A 21,007-nucleotide genomic window follows, 5' to 3' on the forward strand; every position below is an offset into this window, starting at 1 on the left:
AGTGGGGACAAATCTAATGCGTTTTCAGTCATTTTCCAATTTTATATATAGATTTAATGTTGAGATCCAACAGTTACCATTTGAGGAAGAGCATGGGTGCCATCATGCCTATAGGTTCCATGCTGCTGATGACCATCAGATGTAGCGGTCTTCCAAATCTCTTGATGATGATGTTCTGGTCCACATAAAGGAGAAGCTAATCTTTATCAAAAACTAGTTAGTCTTCCTGAGGAGAAAGCAGCCAGTGTAGGTTTTGTATCCCCTATTACAAATTCCCCAGATCAGATCAAATTCTCCAACCAGTAGCAGTTCTTGGGGGTCAGACGGAGAAATTCTTTCAGCCAACGTATCTGCAGTTGTCAGAGTTGTGTCCTGTTACCAACAAGATGGACCTTTGGATAGCATGATTGAAAAAGAGTTTCCACTATTAATTTAGCATTCTGCCCACTGCAGGGTAGTGATTATCATCCAGTGAACCCACATATTTTCTCTACAAAGCACCAATAATTTGCACAGGCAGGCAGACAACTCTGAACATCTGCTGTTGGATATCACAATTGTTTCATAGTTGTTATGTTTTGGCTATTTTCAGGTGATTTTCCTTAAATCGTGGAATAAGAATGTGGAATACAATAAGGTTATTCGAATAGAAATATAGGAGGCTGCCTTAATCTTTGTTAGATTATTGGTCCATTAATTGTAAATTCAAACTCTATATTTATATGCAAATTCAAACTCTAGAACAATTAATCAGTGGAACATCTTGCCTTCAGAAGTTGTGGGTGCTCCAACACTGGAAGTTTTTAAGAAAAGACTGGACAACCATTTGTCTGAAATGGTATAGGGTTTCCTGCCTGAGCAGGGGGTTGGACTAGAAGACCTCCAACATCTGTTCCAAGTCTGTTGTTGTTATTATATCAGTGGGACACAATCTGTTACTAACCCACAATCTATTTCGACTACTGCTCTTATTGGCCCCAGACAGGGGGTTGAGTGGCCATGAGTTGTACTCTGAACCATTTGGACAGGATCAAGTTGCCATCTCCTGTTCTACGCTGCCTGATGAGGCAAATGTGATAGGATCTATGAGGCTGCAAAGAATCACCCTGGGATTGTCTTTCGTTACCTTAATGCAGAGGTGGGCAATTATGGCCCCTTAGAACCTGTGGACTTCAACTCCCAGAATTCCTGAACCAGTATGAATGAATGGCTGGCTCAGGAATTCTGGGAGTTGAAGTCCCTAGTCCGTGAAGGGGCCACAGTTGCCCACCCCTGCCTTAATGAAACAATCGCATCACTTCAAATACCAAAACTAAACCATTAATGTTTATACAAATCCGTATGCATTATTTCAGTGGTGGGCGAGAGATAAGAGTTCGTGGGCATAACCTTGATGTCGTGCAGTGGCCAAAGGTCCGTGTCACAGTTTCACCCTTGGAGCGCCGACGTCGGGGAGTGGGAAGATGGCGTAGGATTATTCCAGAAACAGAATGTCGAGAGAATGCTCTCTGCAGTGTCCAGCAGGTAAGTGAGGTAAAAAAATATCTCTATTAGCCTGTTTCAAGTTAATTCTAGAGCAGTGGTTCTCAACCTGTGGGTCGGGACCCCATTTGGGGTTGAACGACCATTTCACGGAGGTCGCCAAACAACACAGTCTGCCATTTTTTTCCCCTTTTCCTTAGCTGTGCTACTCCCTTTTATTCTATTGGCTTTTGAAAGCCAATAGAATAGACTCTCTTGAATAGAGTCTAATTCTATTGGCTTTCAAAAGCCAATAGGAATTGTCCAGGCTGTCTCTGCCCTGCTGAGCCCACCAAAAGTCCCATTCTGCAAACGGTGCTGCACCAGTTGAAGTCCTCGACTTACAACTGGTTGAGTACTCCTCGACTTACGACCAGTTGGGGGGTCGCGGCATTAAAAAGGTTGAGAACCACTGTTCTAGAGGGATCCCAGCTGGAGAATAGAACCATGTTCTGCTCTCTTCAGAGCCAAGAAGAATCAGGTGGATTGAAGACAGTTCAAAAGTTTGGATATTGTTCCAACAGCCAGAGCCATTTGGCTTCAGCTGATGGGGAAAAGAGCCATGTTCTATTCTTGAGATGACCCAGATGGTAAAGACCAGTCCCCCATTTATCCAGAGTCCTGACTATAAAAAGCATGAGTTTAACTTACAGGAAGGCAAATTCTAATTGAGTATTAGAAACAACTTCCCAAACAGTAAGAAGAGCTTGACAGTGGAACAGATAGTCCTCAACGTACGATCACAGTAGAGCCCCACATTTCTGTTTTTAAGCAAGACAGTTGTGCGTTTTGCCCCATTTTATTTCCTTCCCATAGTTAAATGAATCACTGCAGTTGTTAGTAACACGGTTGTTAAGTGAATCTGGCTTCCCTATTGACTTTGCTTGTGAGAAGTTCATGGGAGGTGTTCAGATGACCCCGGGACAGTGCAAATATCATAAATGTGAGCCAGTTGCCAAGTTTTGATCACATTACCATGAGGATGCTGAAATGATCATAAATGTGGAAAAGTTCAAACTGTTGACTGCTTTTTTTTACATATATATATATATATATATATATATATATATATATATATATATATATATATATATATATATTATATTTCTGAGGTTTTCGCGGGTATTTGTATATAGGTCTTTGGTTGTTCGGGTTTTCTCCCGCGTAAAATTGGAAGTGTCTTGGCAACGTTTCGACGAAGTCACATTCGTCATCTTCAGGCTGGTGTTTTTAGCTTCGTGCTTTGAGCAGCAATGTGTGGTTTTAGCTGTTTCTTCCTTTTAACTGCCAGTGGGGGTATGAACTGATTGGGTGGGAGCTTGGCTGTGTTCTGATTGGGTGGAGGTGTGTTCTGAATGGTTAGGGGCTTGGCTGTGCTCTGATTGGCTGGGGGAGTGTTCTGTTTGGTTGTGCTCAGGTTAGTCTGAGTTGCAGAGGGGTTTAAGATTTTGGGGTTAGGGAGTCGTTTGTCAATAAGGGCAGGTTTCCAAATGGCTGGTAGGCGGGAGGTATCATCTCGCTTGTTCATGCTGTGTGGGCGTTTTTCTATCTCGATGGCTTCTCTGATTATTCTGTTATTAAAATGTTCACTTTTGGCAATGGTTCTGGTATTTTTAAAGTCAATTTCATGTCCTGTGGCTTTAAGGTGTTGGACCAGGGAAGATGTTGGTTCCTCTTTTTTGACTGAGTTCTTATGTTCTTCAATGCGTGCACTTATTCTTCTGTTGGTTTGTCCGATGTATGTGGTGGGACAAGTGGTGCATGGGATTTCGTATACTCCTTGATTTTCTAATTCAATTTTATCTTTGGGGTTTCTAAGGATGGTGGATATTTTTCTGTTTGTGCAGAATGCTGTTTTGATGTTGTGTTTATGAAGGATCTTACTGATTCTGTCTGTGGTGCCTTTTATGTATGGGAGGAGGGCTTTGCCGTTTTCTTGTTCTTTGTCTTGGATTTTGGTGGGGGTTTCTTTTTGGATTAGGTTTGTAATCTTATTTCTATGGAATCCATTGGATGTTAGTACATTGGTGAGGGTGTGTAGTTCGGGTTTTAGGTGTTGTTCGTCAGCTAAGCGTTTTGTTCTGGAGATGAGTGTCTTGGCTACAGAGTTGATCTGTGCTGGGTGGTGGTGTGAGAGAGCGTGCAGATAGCGGTTTGTGTGTGTTTTCTTCTGGTAGATGGTGTGTCCTAGGGAGCCATTGGATTTCTTGTAGACTAAGACATCCAGGAAGGGAAGTTGGTTGTTAGCTTCTGTTTCCATGGTGAACTGTATTTTGGGGTGTAGGCTGTTGAGGTGTGTGAGGAAGTTGTCCAGTTTTTCTTTCCCATGTGGCCAGATTATGAAGGTGTCGTCTACGTATCTGAGCCAGAGTTTGGGTTTGTGATCCGATTTTTCTAGAGCTTGGGTTTCAAAGTGTTCCATGTAGAGGTTGGCAATGACAGGTGAGAGGGGTGATCCCATGGGTGCTCCTTCTGTTTGTTTGTATTTTTGTCCATTATAGATGAAGTATGTGTTGGATAGGCAGTGGTTGGTCAGATCTAAGATGTGTTTGGGGGGGTTATATTTGTTTTGAATAGCTGTCAAGGCTTCTTTGATAGGCACTTGGGTGAAGAGGGATATGACATCGAAGCTCACTAGTAGGTCGCTGGGCTGTAAGCTTTGTTTCTTTATGATCTCTATAAACTGGAATGAGTTTTTTACGTGTGAGGTGATCATTCCCAGAGAGAAATCATCCAGATGCCCTAAACTCTATGGTCTCCCCAAGATACACAAAGAAGGAACCCCACTCAGACCTATAGTCAGCTCCATAGGCTCACCTCTACAAAACCTAGCCAAATTTCTCGCCAAACAACTACAGCCCTATGCAGAATCCATCACCTCACACGTAAAAAACTCATTCCAGTTTATAGAGATCATAAAGAAACAAAACTTACAGCCCAGCGACCTACTAGTGAGCTTCGATGTCATATCCCTCTTCACCCAAGTGCCTATCAAAGAAGCCTTGACAGCTATTCAAAACAAATATAACCCCCCCAAACACATCTTAGATCTGACCAACCACTGCCTATCCAACACATACTTCATCTATAATGGACAAAAATACAAACAAACAGAAGGAGCACCCATGGGATCACCCCTCTCACCTGTCATTGCCAACCTCTACATGGAACACTTTGAAACCCAAGCTCTAGAAAAATCGGATCACAAACCCAAACTCTGGCTCAGATACGTAGACGACACCTTCATAATCTGGCCACATGGGAAAGAAAAACTGGACAACTTCCTCACACACCTCAACAGCCTACACCCCAAAATACAGTTCACCATGGAAACAGAAGCTAACAACCAACTTCCCTTCCTGGATGTCTTAGTCTACAAGAAATCCAATGGCTCCCTAGGACACACCATCTACCAGAAGAAAACACACACAAACCGCTATCTGCACGCTCTCTCACACCACCACCCAGCACAGATCAACTCTGTAGCCAAGACACTCATCTCCAGAACAAAACGCTTAGCTGACGAACAACACCTAAAACCCGAACTACACACTCTCACCAATGTACTAACATCCAATGGATTCCATAGAAATAAGATTACAAACCTAATCCAAAAAGAAACCCCCACTAAAATCCAAGACAAAGAACAAGAAAACGGCAAAGCCCTCCTCCCATACATAAAAGGCACCACAGACAGAATCAGTAAGATCCTCCATAAACACAACATCAAAACAGCATTCTGCACAAACAGAAAAATATCCACCATCCTTAGAAACCCCAAAGATAAAATTGAATTAGAAAATCAAGGAGTATACGAAATCCCATGCACCACTTGTCCCACCACATACATCGGACAAACCAACAGAAGAATAAGTGCACGCATTGAAGAACATAAGAACTCAGTCAAAAAAGAGGAACCAACATCTTCCCTGGTCCAACACCTTAAAGCCACAGGACATGAAATTGACTTTAAAAATACCAGAACCATTGCCAAAAGTGAACATTTTAATAACAGAATAATCAGAGAAGCCATCGAGATAGAAAAACGCCCACACAGCATGAACAAGCGAGATGATACCTCCCGCCTACCAGCCATTTGGAAACCCGCCCTTATTGACAAACGACTCCCTAACCCCAAAATCTTAAACCCCTCTGCAACTCAGACTAACCTGAGCACAACCAAACAGAACACTCCCCCAGCCAATCAGAGCACAGCCAAGCCCCTAACCATTCAGAACACACCTCCACCCAATCAGAACACAGCCAAGCTCCCATCCAATCAGTTCATACCCTCACTGGCAGTTAAAAGGAAGAAACAGCTAAAACCACACATTGCTGCTCAAAGCAAGAAGCTAAAAACACCAGCCTGAAGATGACGAATGTGACTTCGTCGAAACGTTGCCAAGACACTTCCAATTTTACGCGGGAGAAAACCCGAACAACCAAAGACCTATATATATATATATATATATATATACACACTATCTGTACCCAGCCACGCGTTGCTGTGGCTCAGTCTGGTTAAATGGAAAAGAAAGAAAAGAGAAAGGGCATGTTTGTAATATGTTTAATTTCAAAATGCTTGTGGGTATACAATATTTTTTGTTGTTCCATTGTCTGTCCAGATATAGAGATTGTCTGGTTTGCCGGCGCTGTTTTTCAAAAAAAGCATGTTTTTACCTGTCACAGGTGTGACATCTAGTAGGTATTTAGAAACGCGCATATTTGAATGCAACGTTGTGTCAAAATTTCAAAGCAATCGGTGAAGAACTTTCAGAGATTTAAGACTTTGAACAAACGAACATTTACATTTTTATTTATATATAATAGAAGAAGATATATATATATAAAAATATAAGAAAAACAAACACCAGGATAAAAATAAAAAGGACCATTTAATATAAACAAGCCTGTGAGTAAAAAAGTTACTTACTCAGCTTTCATCAGCCATCAGAGTTAGATGACGTCAGTAGTTTGGCTGATGAAAGCTCAGTAAGTAACTTTTTTACTCACAGGCTTGTTTATATTAAATGGTCCTGTTTATTTTTATCCTGGCGTTCGTTTTTCTTATATTTTTATTGATATGCCCAGGATTCGCATTTTTAATGATAATTAAGAATATATATGGAGAATTTATCGCTTTTTCTTTTCCTTCAGCACCCAGCCGGGGTGGATCCCACATGTTAAATTTAATTCATCGCTTTTTTCTCTTTTTTGTACATTATTTTTTTTCTTTTTTGTTGTTGTTGTCATTAAGGTTGAATGTATGCTTTTGTTTGGTTTCATTTTGTTTGTTTTAGTGTTTTATATTTTATTTTTATGATTAAAATAATCAATAATATTAAAAAAATAAAAGTGGAAAGTGGTCATAAGTCACTTTTTTTAGAATGGTTGTAAATTGAGGATGACCTGTAACCAGGGAAGTGGTGGGCTCCACTTTCCTAGACCTCTTCCCTTTCCCTAGACCAGGGGTAGGCAACTTTGGCTCTTTTATGACTCGTGGACTTCAACTCCCAGAATTCCTGAGCCAGCATGGCTCAGCTTGGAAACCTCTCCCTTTCCCCTCAGCATGGCTGGCTCAGGAATTCTGGGAGTTGAAGTCCACGAGTCATAAAAGAGCCAAGGGTGCCTATTCCTGCCCTAGACAGGCAGAAACTAGACTAAACTAAACTAAACTCAACCTGCATTGAGGGTTGTATCTACTGGCCCTTCCAACTCTATGATTCATTATCTTTGGCCTTGCTAGGAAGCTTTCTGTTATGCTGGGAGGTGTGGTGCCCTTTCAGGATTGCCAAGAACTCTGATGAATCTTTACAATGCTCGTTCTAAGCAAATGCTGCTGATAAAGATGCTTGATTCTTGGGGTTTCCGTAGATGTTTTTGCTGAGATTTATGTATTTATTTATTTCATTTAAGACATTTACACAGCCGCCCATTTTCTAATCAGTTCTGAGCAACTCCCAATCAAGTTACTACTGCAGTACTACAAATTAAAATCTTCCCATGTAGTGAAGTTCCCTTGCTCACTCTCTGGAACCTTCTCAGCTAGCAGCGATCTGCCATTTTGTATGCTTTGCTTCACCAAAAATTGAAATACTTTTTAAAGAGTTTTGTTATCCCACCTTTATTATTAAATAAGACAGAGAAGATACCTAATGCTCCTTCCTCCGATTTGCCCCATAATAACAACCTTGTGAGAGGGATTGAGTTGAGGAAGAGTGAGTGGCCTAAGGTCATCCAGCTGTCTTTCATGCCTGAGAGAGGACTAGAACTCAGAGCTTCCTGGTTTCTAGCCTGGTGCCTTAATCACTATACCAAACTGGCTCTGTTGTGGCAAAGCAGGTAGAAGGAATCATAACCAAATGTAAGTCTCATATTTTTTTAAAAAAATGTTCATTGTTTAAATATATCAACAGTATCTTTTTACTACTGGATTTTAGGTGAATTTTTTCCTTTCCACAATTTACTTCAACTTGTATTAATTACTAATTTATTTTCATGTAAAGGTTTCATAATAGTGGAACATACGTCTGACTCCCAAACCCCCCATCCCAATTTTTCCCCCAGGGTCTCTATAAAATAAATTGGACTGAAAAGCAAAATATACACTCAAAATTTCCCTGGTTCACGGGTGTCTTACAGCTTTCAGTCCAAAATTCTAAGCTCTGTTCTTACCTATTGTGCTTGGAGACTTGGGTCTGGGAATGGGCCTTGGAAAAGGGCATGGAGGAGAGCCACTTTAGGAATTTCTTGGAAATAGAAATTTCTGGAAAACAGTAGCTTTGGAAGAGTGGAGAATTAATTGTACTCATTCATTTCCCCTTCATCTCTGATCCTAGTTTGAAGAGCCATGTCAAGTCAACTCCTCCAACCTCATACTTTGCAAGACACCAGCAATTAAGCCATTGTCCCACTCCATTCAAGTAAGACTGGAGTTTGTCCTGGATAATCTCAGCTTTGACTTCAATGCCTTCCAACCCACTGGCTTTTCTTACGAAGTTGACCCCTTCCTGAAGCCCCTCAATACGGACGATATCACCAAACCCTACCGTCACAAACCTGGAAGCATCATCTCTGTAGAGGTAAACAGAAGAACTTGTTCTCCATAAGTGGAGGCAGCGTCTCTTCTTTGGCTATTGGCTGCGATTATCCTGCATCATTCCCTTGGTTTTGTTTCAAAAAATTGCAGCTGAGATTCTCGGGGTACTGTATTTTATTAATTTTACTCATTTCTGAACCGCCCCTTAGAGAAGGAGTCTGGATGGTGCACAACAAATTATTTTAAAGTATATACAAGTTTTTAAGGTATTATTTATGTATAAATAATTATTTATCAGCTGTACATGCATTTATATATTCATTTGATCCATTCATTAATTTACATTGCACATTTCTACTAGGCCAGTGGTGGCAAACCTATGGCAGGGGTGCCAGAGGCGATACTCAGAGATCTCTCTCTGGGCACGCACACCGTTGCCCTAGTCCTAGGCCTTCAGCTGGGTTTTATAAAACCTTTTCGCTTTAAGCCTCCGCTGTCGTGTGCAAAAAAAAAAAAAGGTTCAATCAATCAGTCAATTTCAACTTCTCGTGGGGAAAAAAAAAGATCTTGCAAAGTTGGAATTGATTGATTGAACTTCTTAGTCCCACCCCATCTGCCATTACCACTGCAGCCACGCCCACCCAATGGGCCACACCCACCCAATGGGCCACACCCACCCGGCACCCGATGATGCATAAGTGGGTTTTGGATTGCAGTTTGGGCACTCAGTCTCTAAAAGGTTCGCCATCACTGTACTAGGCACACATGGTGATATAGCTAGTCTTCTGTCCCACTCATTTTTTTCCCACAGCTACAAGCCTGAGAGAGAAATGTCAGACTGACATTAGTTAATTCAAAATCAGCTATTAATTTCTATGGCTGATGGTGGCTGGAATAGGGCTATGCCTGGCCTTAGCTAATGCATCTTACTGAACACTGATGAGCTTTAATAAAGCAGGAAGAATATTATTCCTTCTGCTTTACAAATCGTCTGCCTCAGGCTAGGATGCTCTGTATAACCCGTAGGGATAATAATCCAAGATACCATTGACCTCTTCTACTTGCATAAACCTGATGAATTAACCAGAGAAGAATTGAAGTATGGATGTGATTAAAATATGGATGTGGTTCGTTTATGGGGAGTTAGAAACTTATGTAATATGTGCATGAGGGGTGCATCTGTGCCTGATGCCTGGAGGAATGCCACTATTGTTCCTTTATACCTGTGTTTTTCAAACTTGCTGGCTGGAGAATTCTGGAAATTGAAGGCCATTTACCTTAAAATTGCCAACTTTGAAAAACACAGCTTTATTCAAGTGGAAAAGTGGGAAGAACAAATGCTAACACTGCATGGAGCTTGGTTTGCTGATGTAGCCTGGGAATGTTTGACAGAAGTCTGGTTTAATGGATACAAGGATGACCGTGAATAACATTTGGGAAATGAAGTGGGATTCTGCACCGGGCAGGGGATGCATAAACCAATTTTTTTTTTTTTTTTTGCTCTTAGCAAGTCTTTGAGAAATGTGTGAACATGAGAAAGAAAGATTAATGCAGGAAAAGTTTTAACTGTCAGAAAAAATAATCATAGAACAAGCAGGTTTGAATTAGAGTGTATTTTGTATGGAGTTCAAATCTGGTTATAAAATGTAATAAGCTATGATGGAACAGAACATGTTTGATAATAATTGGAATTCACAGACACCCCAGATCCTCAATCTCTCCTCTGCCCTCAGCACACAAATGTAACTGGAACTTGCCTGCCCCTAGCAAGCTAGTGGTTATTTTATTTTTCTTTTTAATTGCTTATTTATTTGCAAACTGGAAATGAACAGACCAGGGTTCCTCAAAGTAGACAATACTGTAGTGATGAAATAATGCAAGGGGTCAATGTTCTTGTTATTGTTCTTTCCCAGCCTATGTGAGTCCCTGTTAACTCACAAGGACAAACCCCTCTTTTAACAAGTAGGTTGGAAATGCAGGGAAAACAAACCCCCTTTTATTAATTAGGTACAGACCTGCAAAATGTTCCAAAAGCAAAGGCAAACAAAACACGATGCAAATGGAGAACTGTCCAAGGCAAACAAAACACGATTCAAACGGAGAATTGTTCACAAGCAAGACAAACAAAACATGATTCCATGAATCTTGAGTCCTTTGCAAATGGTTGCCTTCAGCAACCAGCACCGCCCACACCTTCTCTTTTTATTATGCAGCCCCAAGGCGTGGCTTCTCAATGCCTTCTCCTCCTCCCTTGGAGTCACCCCATTGCCCCCCTCTGTCCTGCTCTTGTTGCCTTTCTGCGTTTGCGAGCGTCTATGATGTCTTCCAGCTGTGAGTCCTCAGAGTCTGACTCAGCTTCTCTGCGCAGCTGAGTCTCAGCCTGAGCACGATTGGAGGGGCCAGGCTCTTCATCAGATTGTAAGTCCTGGAGCTCATCAGAGCCTTCCTCCGACTCTGATGGCTCTCCAGGCCCCTTCTCCTCCTCCTCTGATTCCTCAGACTCAGCTGCTGGGTCCCCTGACTGGCACAGACTCACAACAGTTATTAGTATTATTCACAGTACTATTAAGTAAAGTAGCATTTGTTAAATTATTTCATATAATAAATGTTTGGAGGTCAGCAAACCATCTGAAACTCCATGAAGGAGTTGATGAGCTGTTGGGGACCCCCAGTGTAGAGTAACCAAAGGTGCTTTTTCCAAAGGCAACTTGTCTTTTTTCCTTGAAGTTGTTTCGCTTCTCATCCAAGAAACTTCTTCAGTTCTTTAAATCCTTCCGTCTCCACCATTCAGTCAGAACCGAAGAAGCTTCTCGGATGAGAACTGAAATGTTTTCAAGGAAAAACAAAGTCCAGTTGCCTTTTGAAAAAGTATCTCTGGGACAACCATGACTTGGATAATTGAGAATCTCCATCGACATGGTGTGGAGTACCTTTTCACAAGAGTGTCCTTATCTCTGTTCCCCCCAGGGAGAAAATCTGGATCTGGCCATTTCTAAAGATGAAGTAAAAGCCATGATTGGAGTCGGGGTCTGCTCAGTCAAGACCCTCACGAAGAACCACCTGTATTGTGAGCCTCCCACTGAACAACCAGCCCCTCAACACCGGGCTAAGCGGGAAGGCACTGATTCACTGCCAGAATTTACGGTAAGAAGTAGCCTAGGGATATTGAGAATTAAATTCAATCCAGAACGGGAAACTTGATTTAGGAACTTGGCGTTTTGCTTTTAAAATCACAATGTAATCTGTTCCAGAGGGAGGGAGGAAAAAAAAGAAATGAAAATTTTTGGTCAGTGGTTTCTCCCTTCTCCATCAGCAGCTTTGAGGGTATATTGCATGGGTCCAGCCTTTTGGCTTCCCTGGGCTGCATTTAGTGAGGAGGAATTGTCTTGGGCCGCATAGAAAGTATATAATATAGTTCATGTGTATAAATATTGCTAAAAATCACATAAGAATATTAAAAGTTTACGATCTTGTGGGGCTGCATTGCTAACTGTCCAGGGTTGCATGCAGCCCATGGGCTGTGGGTTAAGCACACCTGGTCTATTGGATAAAGCCGCTCAAATTCTTGTCAATAAAATGAAAATTCGGAAAATAATGCCAAAATAGAATTCTTTATTGGCCAAGTGTGGTCAATAAGATCTCAGTGTACATACAAGCAATAGTGATAAGTTATGATCAACATAAAATACATTCATCATAAATCATAAGATACAACACATTCATCATAAATCATGTTGTTGTTGTTAGTTGCGAAGTCGTGTCCAACCCATTGCGACCCCATGGACAATATTCCTCCAGGTCTTCCTGTCCTCTATCATCTTCTGGAGTCCCTTTAAGCTCATGCCTACTGCTTCAGTGATTCCATCCAGCCACCTCATTCTCTGTCGTCCCTTCTTCTATTGCCCTCAATCTTTCCCAGCATCAGGCTCTTCTCCAGTGAGTCCTTTCTTCTCATTAGGTGGCCAAAGTATTTGAGTTTCAACTTCAGGATCTGGCCTTCTAAAGAGCAGTCGGGGTTGATTTCTTCTAATACTGACCAGTTTGAATGCCTTGCAGTCCAAAGAACTCGCAGGAGTCTTCTCCAGCACCATAGTTCAAAGGCTTAATTCTTTTGCGCTCAGCCTTTCTTATGGTCCAATTTTCACAGTCATACATTGCAACTGGGAACACCATGGCAGTCGCCATCTGCGGTGATCTTGGAGCCCAGGAAAATAAAATCTGTCATTACTTCCATTTCTTCCCCATCTATTTGCCAGGAATTGAGAGGGCCGGATGCCATGATCTTGGATTTCTTAATGTTGAGTTTCAAGCCAACTTTTGCACTCTCCTTCTTCACCCGCATCAAGAAGCTCTTTAGTTCCTCTTCACTTTCTGCCATTAGAGTGGTATCATCTGCATATCTTAGGTTGTTGATATTTCTCCCGGCATAAATAAATCACAAGATGTCATAAATCATAAGATGTTGTGAATTGAAAGGAGCAAAAATAGGACAGATGGTTAGTTGTGATGCTTGAGAAATTGTGATGGGATTTCGTGAGGAGGTAGATTTCCCAGGAGGGAGGGGGTGCGTTCCAGAGGAGTAACTCAGCCCAGATATTATGTGTGAGAGAAAGAGGGTGAAGACAGCCCCTCCCCAATAGTTCACATACTGTAGATGCAGATCAGTAGAATGCTCAGTCTGGCAAGATTCTGTCTATAGGCATGAAAAGAACTCAGCTTGGAAGACTTGCCATGTGCCATTCTTGGCTTTTGGACCTGACAGAAATGTTACGTTTGTCCAATGCAATGAAATGCGTATTTCCCAGGCTGGCGTATTGACACGTTTGTCCTCTTGCAGGTTCAAATGGGGAACAAGAACTTCTGGCTCGGTCGTGTGCAATATGACACAGAGAGTCAGCTCACTTTCCCCCTGGAGGCCCAGATTGGCTTGGGAGTGGGGACCTCTTTCGTGGCTTTGATTGTACTCATCATCGTCTTCATCTACAGGTGAGAAGGAGGTGGCAAAGTGGATTTCCTAGCAGAAATAAGATTAGACTCGGGGCCTGCCCGTTTCCCCAAGTAGGATCCTATTCCACATGTCTGGTACCGACCTAGAGAAGCAGCAGCAACAGATACACCCACTGTCTTTGCCATCCCCATATCTGAGTGAGAAGGAAACATGTGGAAGACCATCTCCTTTATATGCAACAGATCCTGGTCCTGCCATTTAAAATGGATTTAGTAACTAGTGAGGGGAAATGACTTTCCGTGAGATGGGCGGCCGTGTAAATTTGATTAATAAATAAATAAAATAAATAAATGATCTTGTTCAGCTTGCTGCCAGTTTAAGGAGACAGCACAGAAGAAGATGAATAAATATTCCAATGATTCAATATCATCGTTTACATCTGTATAATATATAAGTCACATGCATGCTGCCCACATGCCTAATTAATTTCTTTTAGCAAGATAGGAATATCCCAGGGGTAGGCATCCTTGGTTCTTTTATGACTCGTGGACTTCAACTCCCAGAATTCCTGAGCCAGCGTGGCTCAGCTTGGAAACCTCTCCCTTTCTCCCTTTCTCCCTTTCCCCCTCCCTTTCCCCTCAGGAATTCTGGAACTCCACGAGTCATAAAAGAACCAAGGTTGCCTACCCCTGGAATATCCAAACTCTAGCATTTTTAGCCAGTTTGCGCTTGCAAACTTTTACTGATTTGGCTAGTTTGCAGATAGTTCAGGGAAACAGCTAATCCTCTCCCATCATTTATGCACTTATCCTGGATCTCAGTCTGTGCACCTTGCCCCACAGAGACTTGCCAAAATAAATTTTACTTCCACTGTCTGAACTTTTATCACTCCAGCTGAGGTTTGGTGTTCAACGCTCTACATTTTCTGCAAATTCCCCTTCAACGAATTCCTTTTTAAAACAAAAACTTTCTCCTTTTCCCTTGCTCCTGCTCTCCAGATTCAAATTGTAATACAAATTACACACTCCGCCAACATCTCTCAAATGATCCAGTAGTGCAATTTCTGAGGATTACATCGTGCATTTTTTTACTCCGCTTAATCCAACAATTATTTTGTCCGTGTAATTGAAAGGAATAGCCCAATTCTCCAGCACAGAAATAAAGAGAGAAAAATGTGAGAGTACAGGTAGTCCTCAGCTTATGACCACAATTGAGCCCACAATTTTTGTTGCTAAGTGAGACATTTGTTAATGAGTTTTGCCCCATTTTACAACCTTTCTTGCCACAGTTGTTCAGTGAATCACTGCAGCTGTTAAAGTAGTAACACGGTTGTTAAGTGAATTCCCACTGACTTTGTGACGTGACCGTGGAGATGCTGCAATGGTCATAAGTGTGAAAAATGGTCGTAAATCCCTTGTTTCAGTGCCATTGTAACTTTGAACAGTCACTAAACGAACTATTGTAAGTCGAGGACTTCCTATATATTCTCCAATGAAGGGGGAGCCTGCATAACATTTGGGAAGAAAAGGACCAGTATGGTTTTATTTTCTTTTTTTCATGATAGGCGGAAGAGCAAACAAGCCCTGAGAGATTACAAAAAAGTTCAAATCCAGCTCGAAAATCTGGAAACAAGTGTTCGGGATCGGTGCAAAAAAGAATTTACAGGTAAAAGAAAGCACACTTCCCTCTCCTTCCGATTCAATCCTTTCTTACAGTCACAGATCAGAGTTAAAAATTAAAACATGAAAATAAAATAAAAAATAGAGCAGAACAAAACAGGACTTAATATTGCACTACAGTCAGTGGTGAGATCACCAATGAGTGGCCAAACTCTGCCTCAATTTATAGGCACCATAATAGAATTTAACTACATTCAAAGAAATTATCTCGTACGGATCTGATAGTGACAGCTGTACATAAAAGAGATCAGAATTTCCAGGATATTTTACCAGGTAAGGAGTCATGAGACCAAGAATCCTTATAGAACAGGGGTCCCCAGCCCCCGGTCCATGGACCAGTACGGGGTCATGGCATGTCAGCAACCGGTCGGCACAAATAAGCAAAGTCCCATATGCAAGATGCAGGCAGCATACAAAACCGTGCACCTTCCTGTCCACGGAAAAAATCTCTCTCCAGGGAACCAGTTCCTGGTGCCCAAAAGGATGGGGGCCTCTGTTATAGAGAGAACAGTACAACAGCATATGAGCGGTGGCTTTAGTGGCCCCTTGTCCATAACGGCACACTCAGCTCATATGGGACGTTTTCATATCGGGTCTCCAGAACTGCTGTGGGAGAACATTACAACATGGTAGAGTTCGTGCCCTTTGAAATTTAGAAACAATTACATAATATAGGTATTTTGCTGGTTTATGAAGAGGGTCTCAAGAAAGCATTCTTAAGTACAGCATATAAGTCCTGTTGGATCTCCTGGTCTTTAATATGTTGTTTAAATGGGGACTAGAACAACTTGCTGTAACCAGCTCGCCAAAAACCAACTTGCCACCGCTGTCTTGCCACGGCCAACCCGTCATGGTCATCTCGCCACAGCCATCTTGCCGTGGCCAGCTTATTGTAGCCAACTCACTGCAGGACAATTCACATGGGATAACTCAATGCAATGTTATCCACCACTACTTCTTCTACCTTATTTCCATTTTTGTCAATGAAAATAACAGCAAAGAAAGAATGGCAGATAATATTTAGCGTATTGAATTATTCCCACATGGAATTACCCCAAGGCGAGTTGTCCCCTGGTGACTTGGATGTGGCAAGACGGCCATGGTGAAATGGCCACAGCAATATGGCTTTGGTGAAATGGCCATGGCAAGATGGCCGTGGTGAAATGGCTGCGGCAAGAAGGCCGTGGTGAAATGGCCGGGGCAAGACAGCTGTGGTGAAATGGCCACGGCAAGATGGCTGTGATAAAATGGCCACAAGATGGCCGTAGTGAAATGGCCGTGGCAAGATGGCTGTGGTGAAATGGCCACTGCAAGATGGCTGTGGTAAAATGGCCACAAGATGGCCATAGTGAAATGGCCGTGGCAAGATGGCCGTGATGAAATGGCTGCGGCAAGATGGCTGTGGTAAAATGGCCACAAGATGGCCGTAGTGAAATGGCCATGGCAAGATAGCTGTGGTGAAATGGCCACGGCAAGATGGCTATGGTGAAATGGCCGCAGCGAGTTGGCTACAGCGAGTTATTCCATTCTGGTTTAAATGCCCTGAGTGCACGCTCACAGATAAAGAAGACACGTTCGCTCAGTTCCTGATGTAAGGCGGAAGCATTTTTAGTTTTCTACGTTTATGAGACCCCTCTCTTCTCAGCTCACTTCCGTATGACTTGTGTGCTTCCTCTGTTTCTAGACCTCATGACTGAAATGATGGATCTCACCAGTGACTTGGTTGGCACTGGGATTCCTTTCTTGGATTACAAATCCTATGCAGAACGCATCTTTTTCCCGGGCCACCGGGAGTCACCCCTGCAAAGGGACCTCGATGTGCCTGAATCTCGGCGGCAGACGGTTGAACAAGGCTTAGTGCAGCTCTCTAATCTTCTCAACAGCAAGCTCTTTCTCACCAAGGTATGTTTTAAATAAAGAATCAAGTCAAATTAACCACGTAAAACACAGTTCTACCATGCAGGATCCAGGCCATAATGAATAGGCTAAAAGGAATAGTATACCACTTTAATATCACTTTACAATGCCTTGGAATACTGCATCCAGTTTTGGTCACCACAATGTAAAAAAGATGTTGAGACTCTAGAAAGAGTACAGAGAAGAGCAACAAAAATGATCAGGGGACTGGAGGCTAAAGCGTATAAGGAACGGTTGCTGGAATTGGGTATCTCTAGTTCAATGAAGACAAGGACGAGGGGGGACATGATAGCAGTGTTCCAATATCTCAGGGGCTGCCCCAAAGAAGAGGGAGTCAAGCTATTCTCCAAAGCACCTGAGGGCAGGACAAGAAGCAACCGATGGAAACTAATCAAGGAGAGAAGCAACCTAGAACTAAGGAGAAATTTCCTGTCAGTTGGAACAATTAATCAGTGGGACAACCCGCCTCCAGAAGTTGTGAATGCTCCAACACTGGAAGTTTTTAAGAAGAGACTGGACAGCCATTTGTCTGAAATGGTATAGGGTTTCCTGCCTGAGCAGGGGGTTGGACTAGATGACCTCCAAGGTCCCTTCCAACTTTATTGTTGTTGTTGTTGTTATGCTATGGCTAGGTTTCCATAATGCCTAGGTCTGCTTAAGGCCTACAGATTGCACTCAAATAACATGCTAAACTTATTTGGTTTCAACTTGGCTTGTTTTTTTATTGCCTTGGCATGTTGTGCAAATCTCGTCTGTTCGTTTAATTTTCAGACTAATTGTGCAAAGGCAAAAAAATGGGTAGCCCAGTAACCAAGTTAAATGGTGTTGTGCAAAGTCAGTGGATGTTCACTACATGAAGCATAAAAGCAATTTCCTAGTCACCAGGGTAGAAAAATATTGGAAAGCTTATTAGCAGTTATTACAAAACGTTTTCAAAAAAGAATCTCCTGAACATATGACTGTTACTCAATGCAACCTAGGGTTTTATAGCAAAAGCCTATTACAGGTAATCCTTCACTCACAGCCAGTTGTCTGAAGTCCCAATGGACCTATTCGGATGGTACTTATGATCCATATTCTAACTTCTAGGGGTTGACCCAGCCTAGATAGTCACAGGACCATTCGCACTTGAGAATTGGACCACATTTATGGCCACCTGCAACGACCTACAGTCAAGTGACAATGTTTTACACCACATTTGCTTCTGATTTTTGGCAATCCCCCCCCCAATAGCTAACCATTGATTTGCTTAACGATCGTGGTGGTCACTTAATGACATTTTATGCCGTAGTCATAAAATGGGGTTAGCCATGTGAGCAACCTGCTTTACAACTGTCATATCTTATGACCATGATGGGCAGGCCCCATTATGGTTATTAGTTGAGGACTGCCTGTAAAAATAGCAGAAGCAGGATACAAAATAACGAAAATGATTTTTAGAAAATGCAAACTTACCCAGTCTGCGTGTATTCTTTCATTGGCATATAATAAGCCATGGAATTTTTGGCTTTATTTGTTCCTGCTGAATTGTTGTTGTTGTTTGCTTGCTTTAACTTTTTATGGAAGTCACAACCAATCAATTAAAATGCCTGTCCCTCTCCCCCTCCCCCCAGCCAAGAAATAATTGCCTAACTGCAGTGTCATCTTAGATCATTTCCCTTTTGTCTAGTTTATTCACACCTTGGAAATCCAGCGCACATTTTCTCCAAGGGACCGGGCTTACGTCGCATCACTTCTCACAGTCGCCTTGCATGGGAAACTTGAGTACTTCACAGATATCCTCAAGACCCTCTTGAATGACCTGGTGGAGCAATATGTGGCCAAGAACCCGAAGCTGATGTTGAGAAGGTGAGGTCACTGTCAGAAAAAAAAAGCCTGGGGGAGTTAAGACAAATTTGAGGAGAAGAGTAAATGCATCAAAGCTACTTACTGCTCATGATAGTTGGGGGATACTCAAGATGGGGGACAATACAATGGGGAAGTTTTATTGTCCTTGTTCCTGATATGCAGATTTTTTTTCTTTTTGTAGGCATCTAGTATACCTTTGTGAAACAGGATATTGGATGCAAGAAGCTTTTGCTTCTTTCTCAGATTGAATAACCTTCTCTTGATTGCTGGCTCATAGGGATAAACCTGGTCTGAACACGTGCTGTACGAAAGGCCATCAGAACTAAATCAGAACTGGAATATTTAGTCCGGTGTTCTATTTCCAACAGAGACCTGCTAAAAAGCTTAGCTGTGGCCAAGAAAATAATACTCCATTCCCAGCATTTGCCAGCTAGCGCAATAGGCCTCTAAATAAGAAACAATGGCCTATCACCTCTTGATACGAGAATGGGGTAAGAGTCTTTTCTGCAAAGGCTTTCCAGTTATGGAATCCCTCCCATAAGAAGCTGACAGTGTCCACCTCTCACAAGAGATTTAGGCAGGCATATTCTGCATGATGTTCAAAGAATTTTTTTTTTAAGAGAACTGAATTTACCTCTCTTCTCAGTGTTAAGTTTTGATTTTTATTGCCCCTTGTTTTAGCTTTCTTTAAACCAATTGGGAGGTTTATTAGGGCTGAAGAACAATGTACAGTGGAGTCAAGGTTGAAACAACTTCAATGTCTCTTTCAGGACAGAAACTGTGGTTGAGAAGCTGCTGACCAACTGGATGTCCATCTGCCTCTACGCGTTTGTCAGGGTGAGGCATCCATCCATTATACCTAGAACAGTCATGGCGAATCTTTTAGAGACCGAGTGCCCAAACTGCAACCCAAAACCCACTTATGCATCGTCGGGTGCCGGGTGGGTGTGGCCCATTGGGTGGGTGTGGCCCATGGGGTGGGCGTGGCTGCAGTGGTAACAGCAGACTAGGTGGGACTAAAAAGTTCAATCAATCAATTCCAACTTTGCAAGATCTTTTTTTTTCCCGTGAGAAGTTGAAATTGACTGATTGATTGAATCTTTTTTTTTTTTTTTTTTTTTGCATGTGGAGGCCTAAAGCGAAAAGGTTTTATAAAACCCAGCTGAAGGCCTAGGACTGGGGTGATGGCACGCGTGCCCACAGAGAGGGCTCTGAGTGCCGCCTCTGGCACCCGTGCCATAGGTTCGCCACTACTGACCTAGAAGGTCAACCTATATAACATGTACTTCTCAGCTAGATAGCTGCATAAACCTCTGCTCTGATAATGCCAAGGACCCCTTAATTCTCAGCTGTTAGCATCTTGATGGAGGGGTACAGAAGGCTTAGTGAGACATCCAAGACTCCAGTGTCCTCTTGTGCATTAAATATTGCTAAAGTGGATGAATAAGAGTCTGAGTTGGCTTTGGATCAGGAACAAGACATTCTAGCCAAGTGGGTTTTTTTTTTAAATTAACGACATGATGACATACTGGGAGCGGTCAGACCTGTGAAATAGGAATCTATACCATGCCTGTTTTTGGCACACTAGTGCTTAGGCTGAGCCCAGACTTTTTTTTAATACTGCTGCAAGCAGGCCAGCTGCTGACTGAAACAGATTGGCTCACCTTATGAATTGAACGTTGAATGTCCTTATGAATCTTTCAGGGTTTCAGACCCAGGTGATGCCTTTCCTAAGAGCCATCATTTTATAATAAGTTTGCATGTTTACTAATGATGCACATCAGACTGGATTTGTTTGCCGGATGAAAGTTAAACTTCGGCCCTGAACCTGGCCAAAGGCTTCAGTCCTCCCCCTGATCTAGTTCTTATAGACCAGGGGTTCTCAGCCTGTGGGTCGGGACCCCATTTGGGGTCGAACGACCATTTCACGGGGGTCGCCAAACAACGCAGTCTGCCATTTTTTTCCCCCTTTTCCTTAGCTGTGCTACTCCCTTTTATTCTATTGGCTTTTGAAAGCCAATAGAATAGACTCTCTTGAATAGAGTCTAATTCTAT

At 42.3% G+C, this 21,007-nt stretch overlaps 1 protein-coding gene across 7 annotated transcripts in view; it reads left to right on the plus strand.

The window, feature by feature from the left end:
- Positions 1 to 21,007, plus strand: part of PLXNB1 (plexin B1) — a 180,345-nt gene that overhangs the window by 144,360 nt on the left and 14,978 nt on the right. For 6 of the 7 annotated variants that reach the window (XM_039369307.1, XM_039369310.1, XM_039369311.1 and 3 more), the window contains 8 exons: positions 1,356 to 1,533; positions 8,361 to 8,603; positions 11,528 to 11,704; positions 13,398 to 13,546; positions 15,073 to 15,173; positions 16,872 to 17,089; positions 18,774 to 18,952; positions 19,723 to 19,789. In XM_039369307.1, coding sequence (XP_039225241.1) covers positions 1,356 to 1,533; positions 8,361 to 8,603; positions 11,528 to 11,704; positions 13,398 to 13,546; positions 15,073 to 15,173; positions 16,872 to 17,089; positions 18,774 to 18,952; positions 19,723 to 19,789 — 1,312 coding nt within the window. The remainder of the gene's footprint in view (positions 1 to 1,355; positions 1,534 to 8,360; positions 8,604 to 11,527; positions 11,705 to 13,397; positions 13,547 to 15,072; positions 15,174 to 16,871; positions 17,090 to 18,773; positions 18,953 to 19,722; positions 19,790 to 21,007) is intronic. The other variant, XM_039369309.1, reaches the window with a different exon arrangement.

This window comes from Crotalus tigris, unplaced genomic scaffold, assembly GCF_016545835.1.
Source record: "Crotalus tigris isolate CLP2741 ecotype Arizona unplaced genomic scaffold, ASM1654583v1 scf7180000021037.190999, whole genome shotgun sequence".
Taxonomy (NCBI): Eukaryota; Metazoa; Chordata; class Lepidosauria; order Squamata; family Viperidae; genus Crotalus; species Crotalus tigris.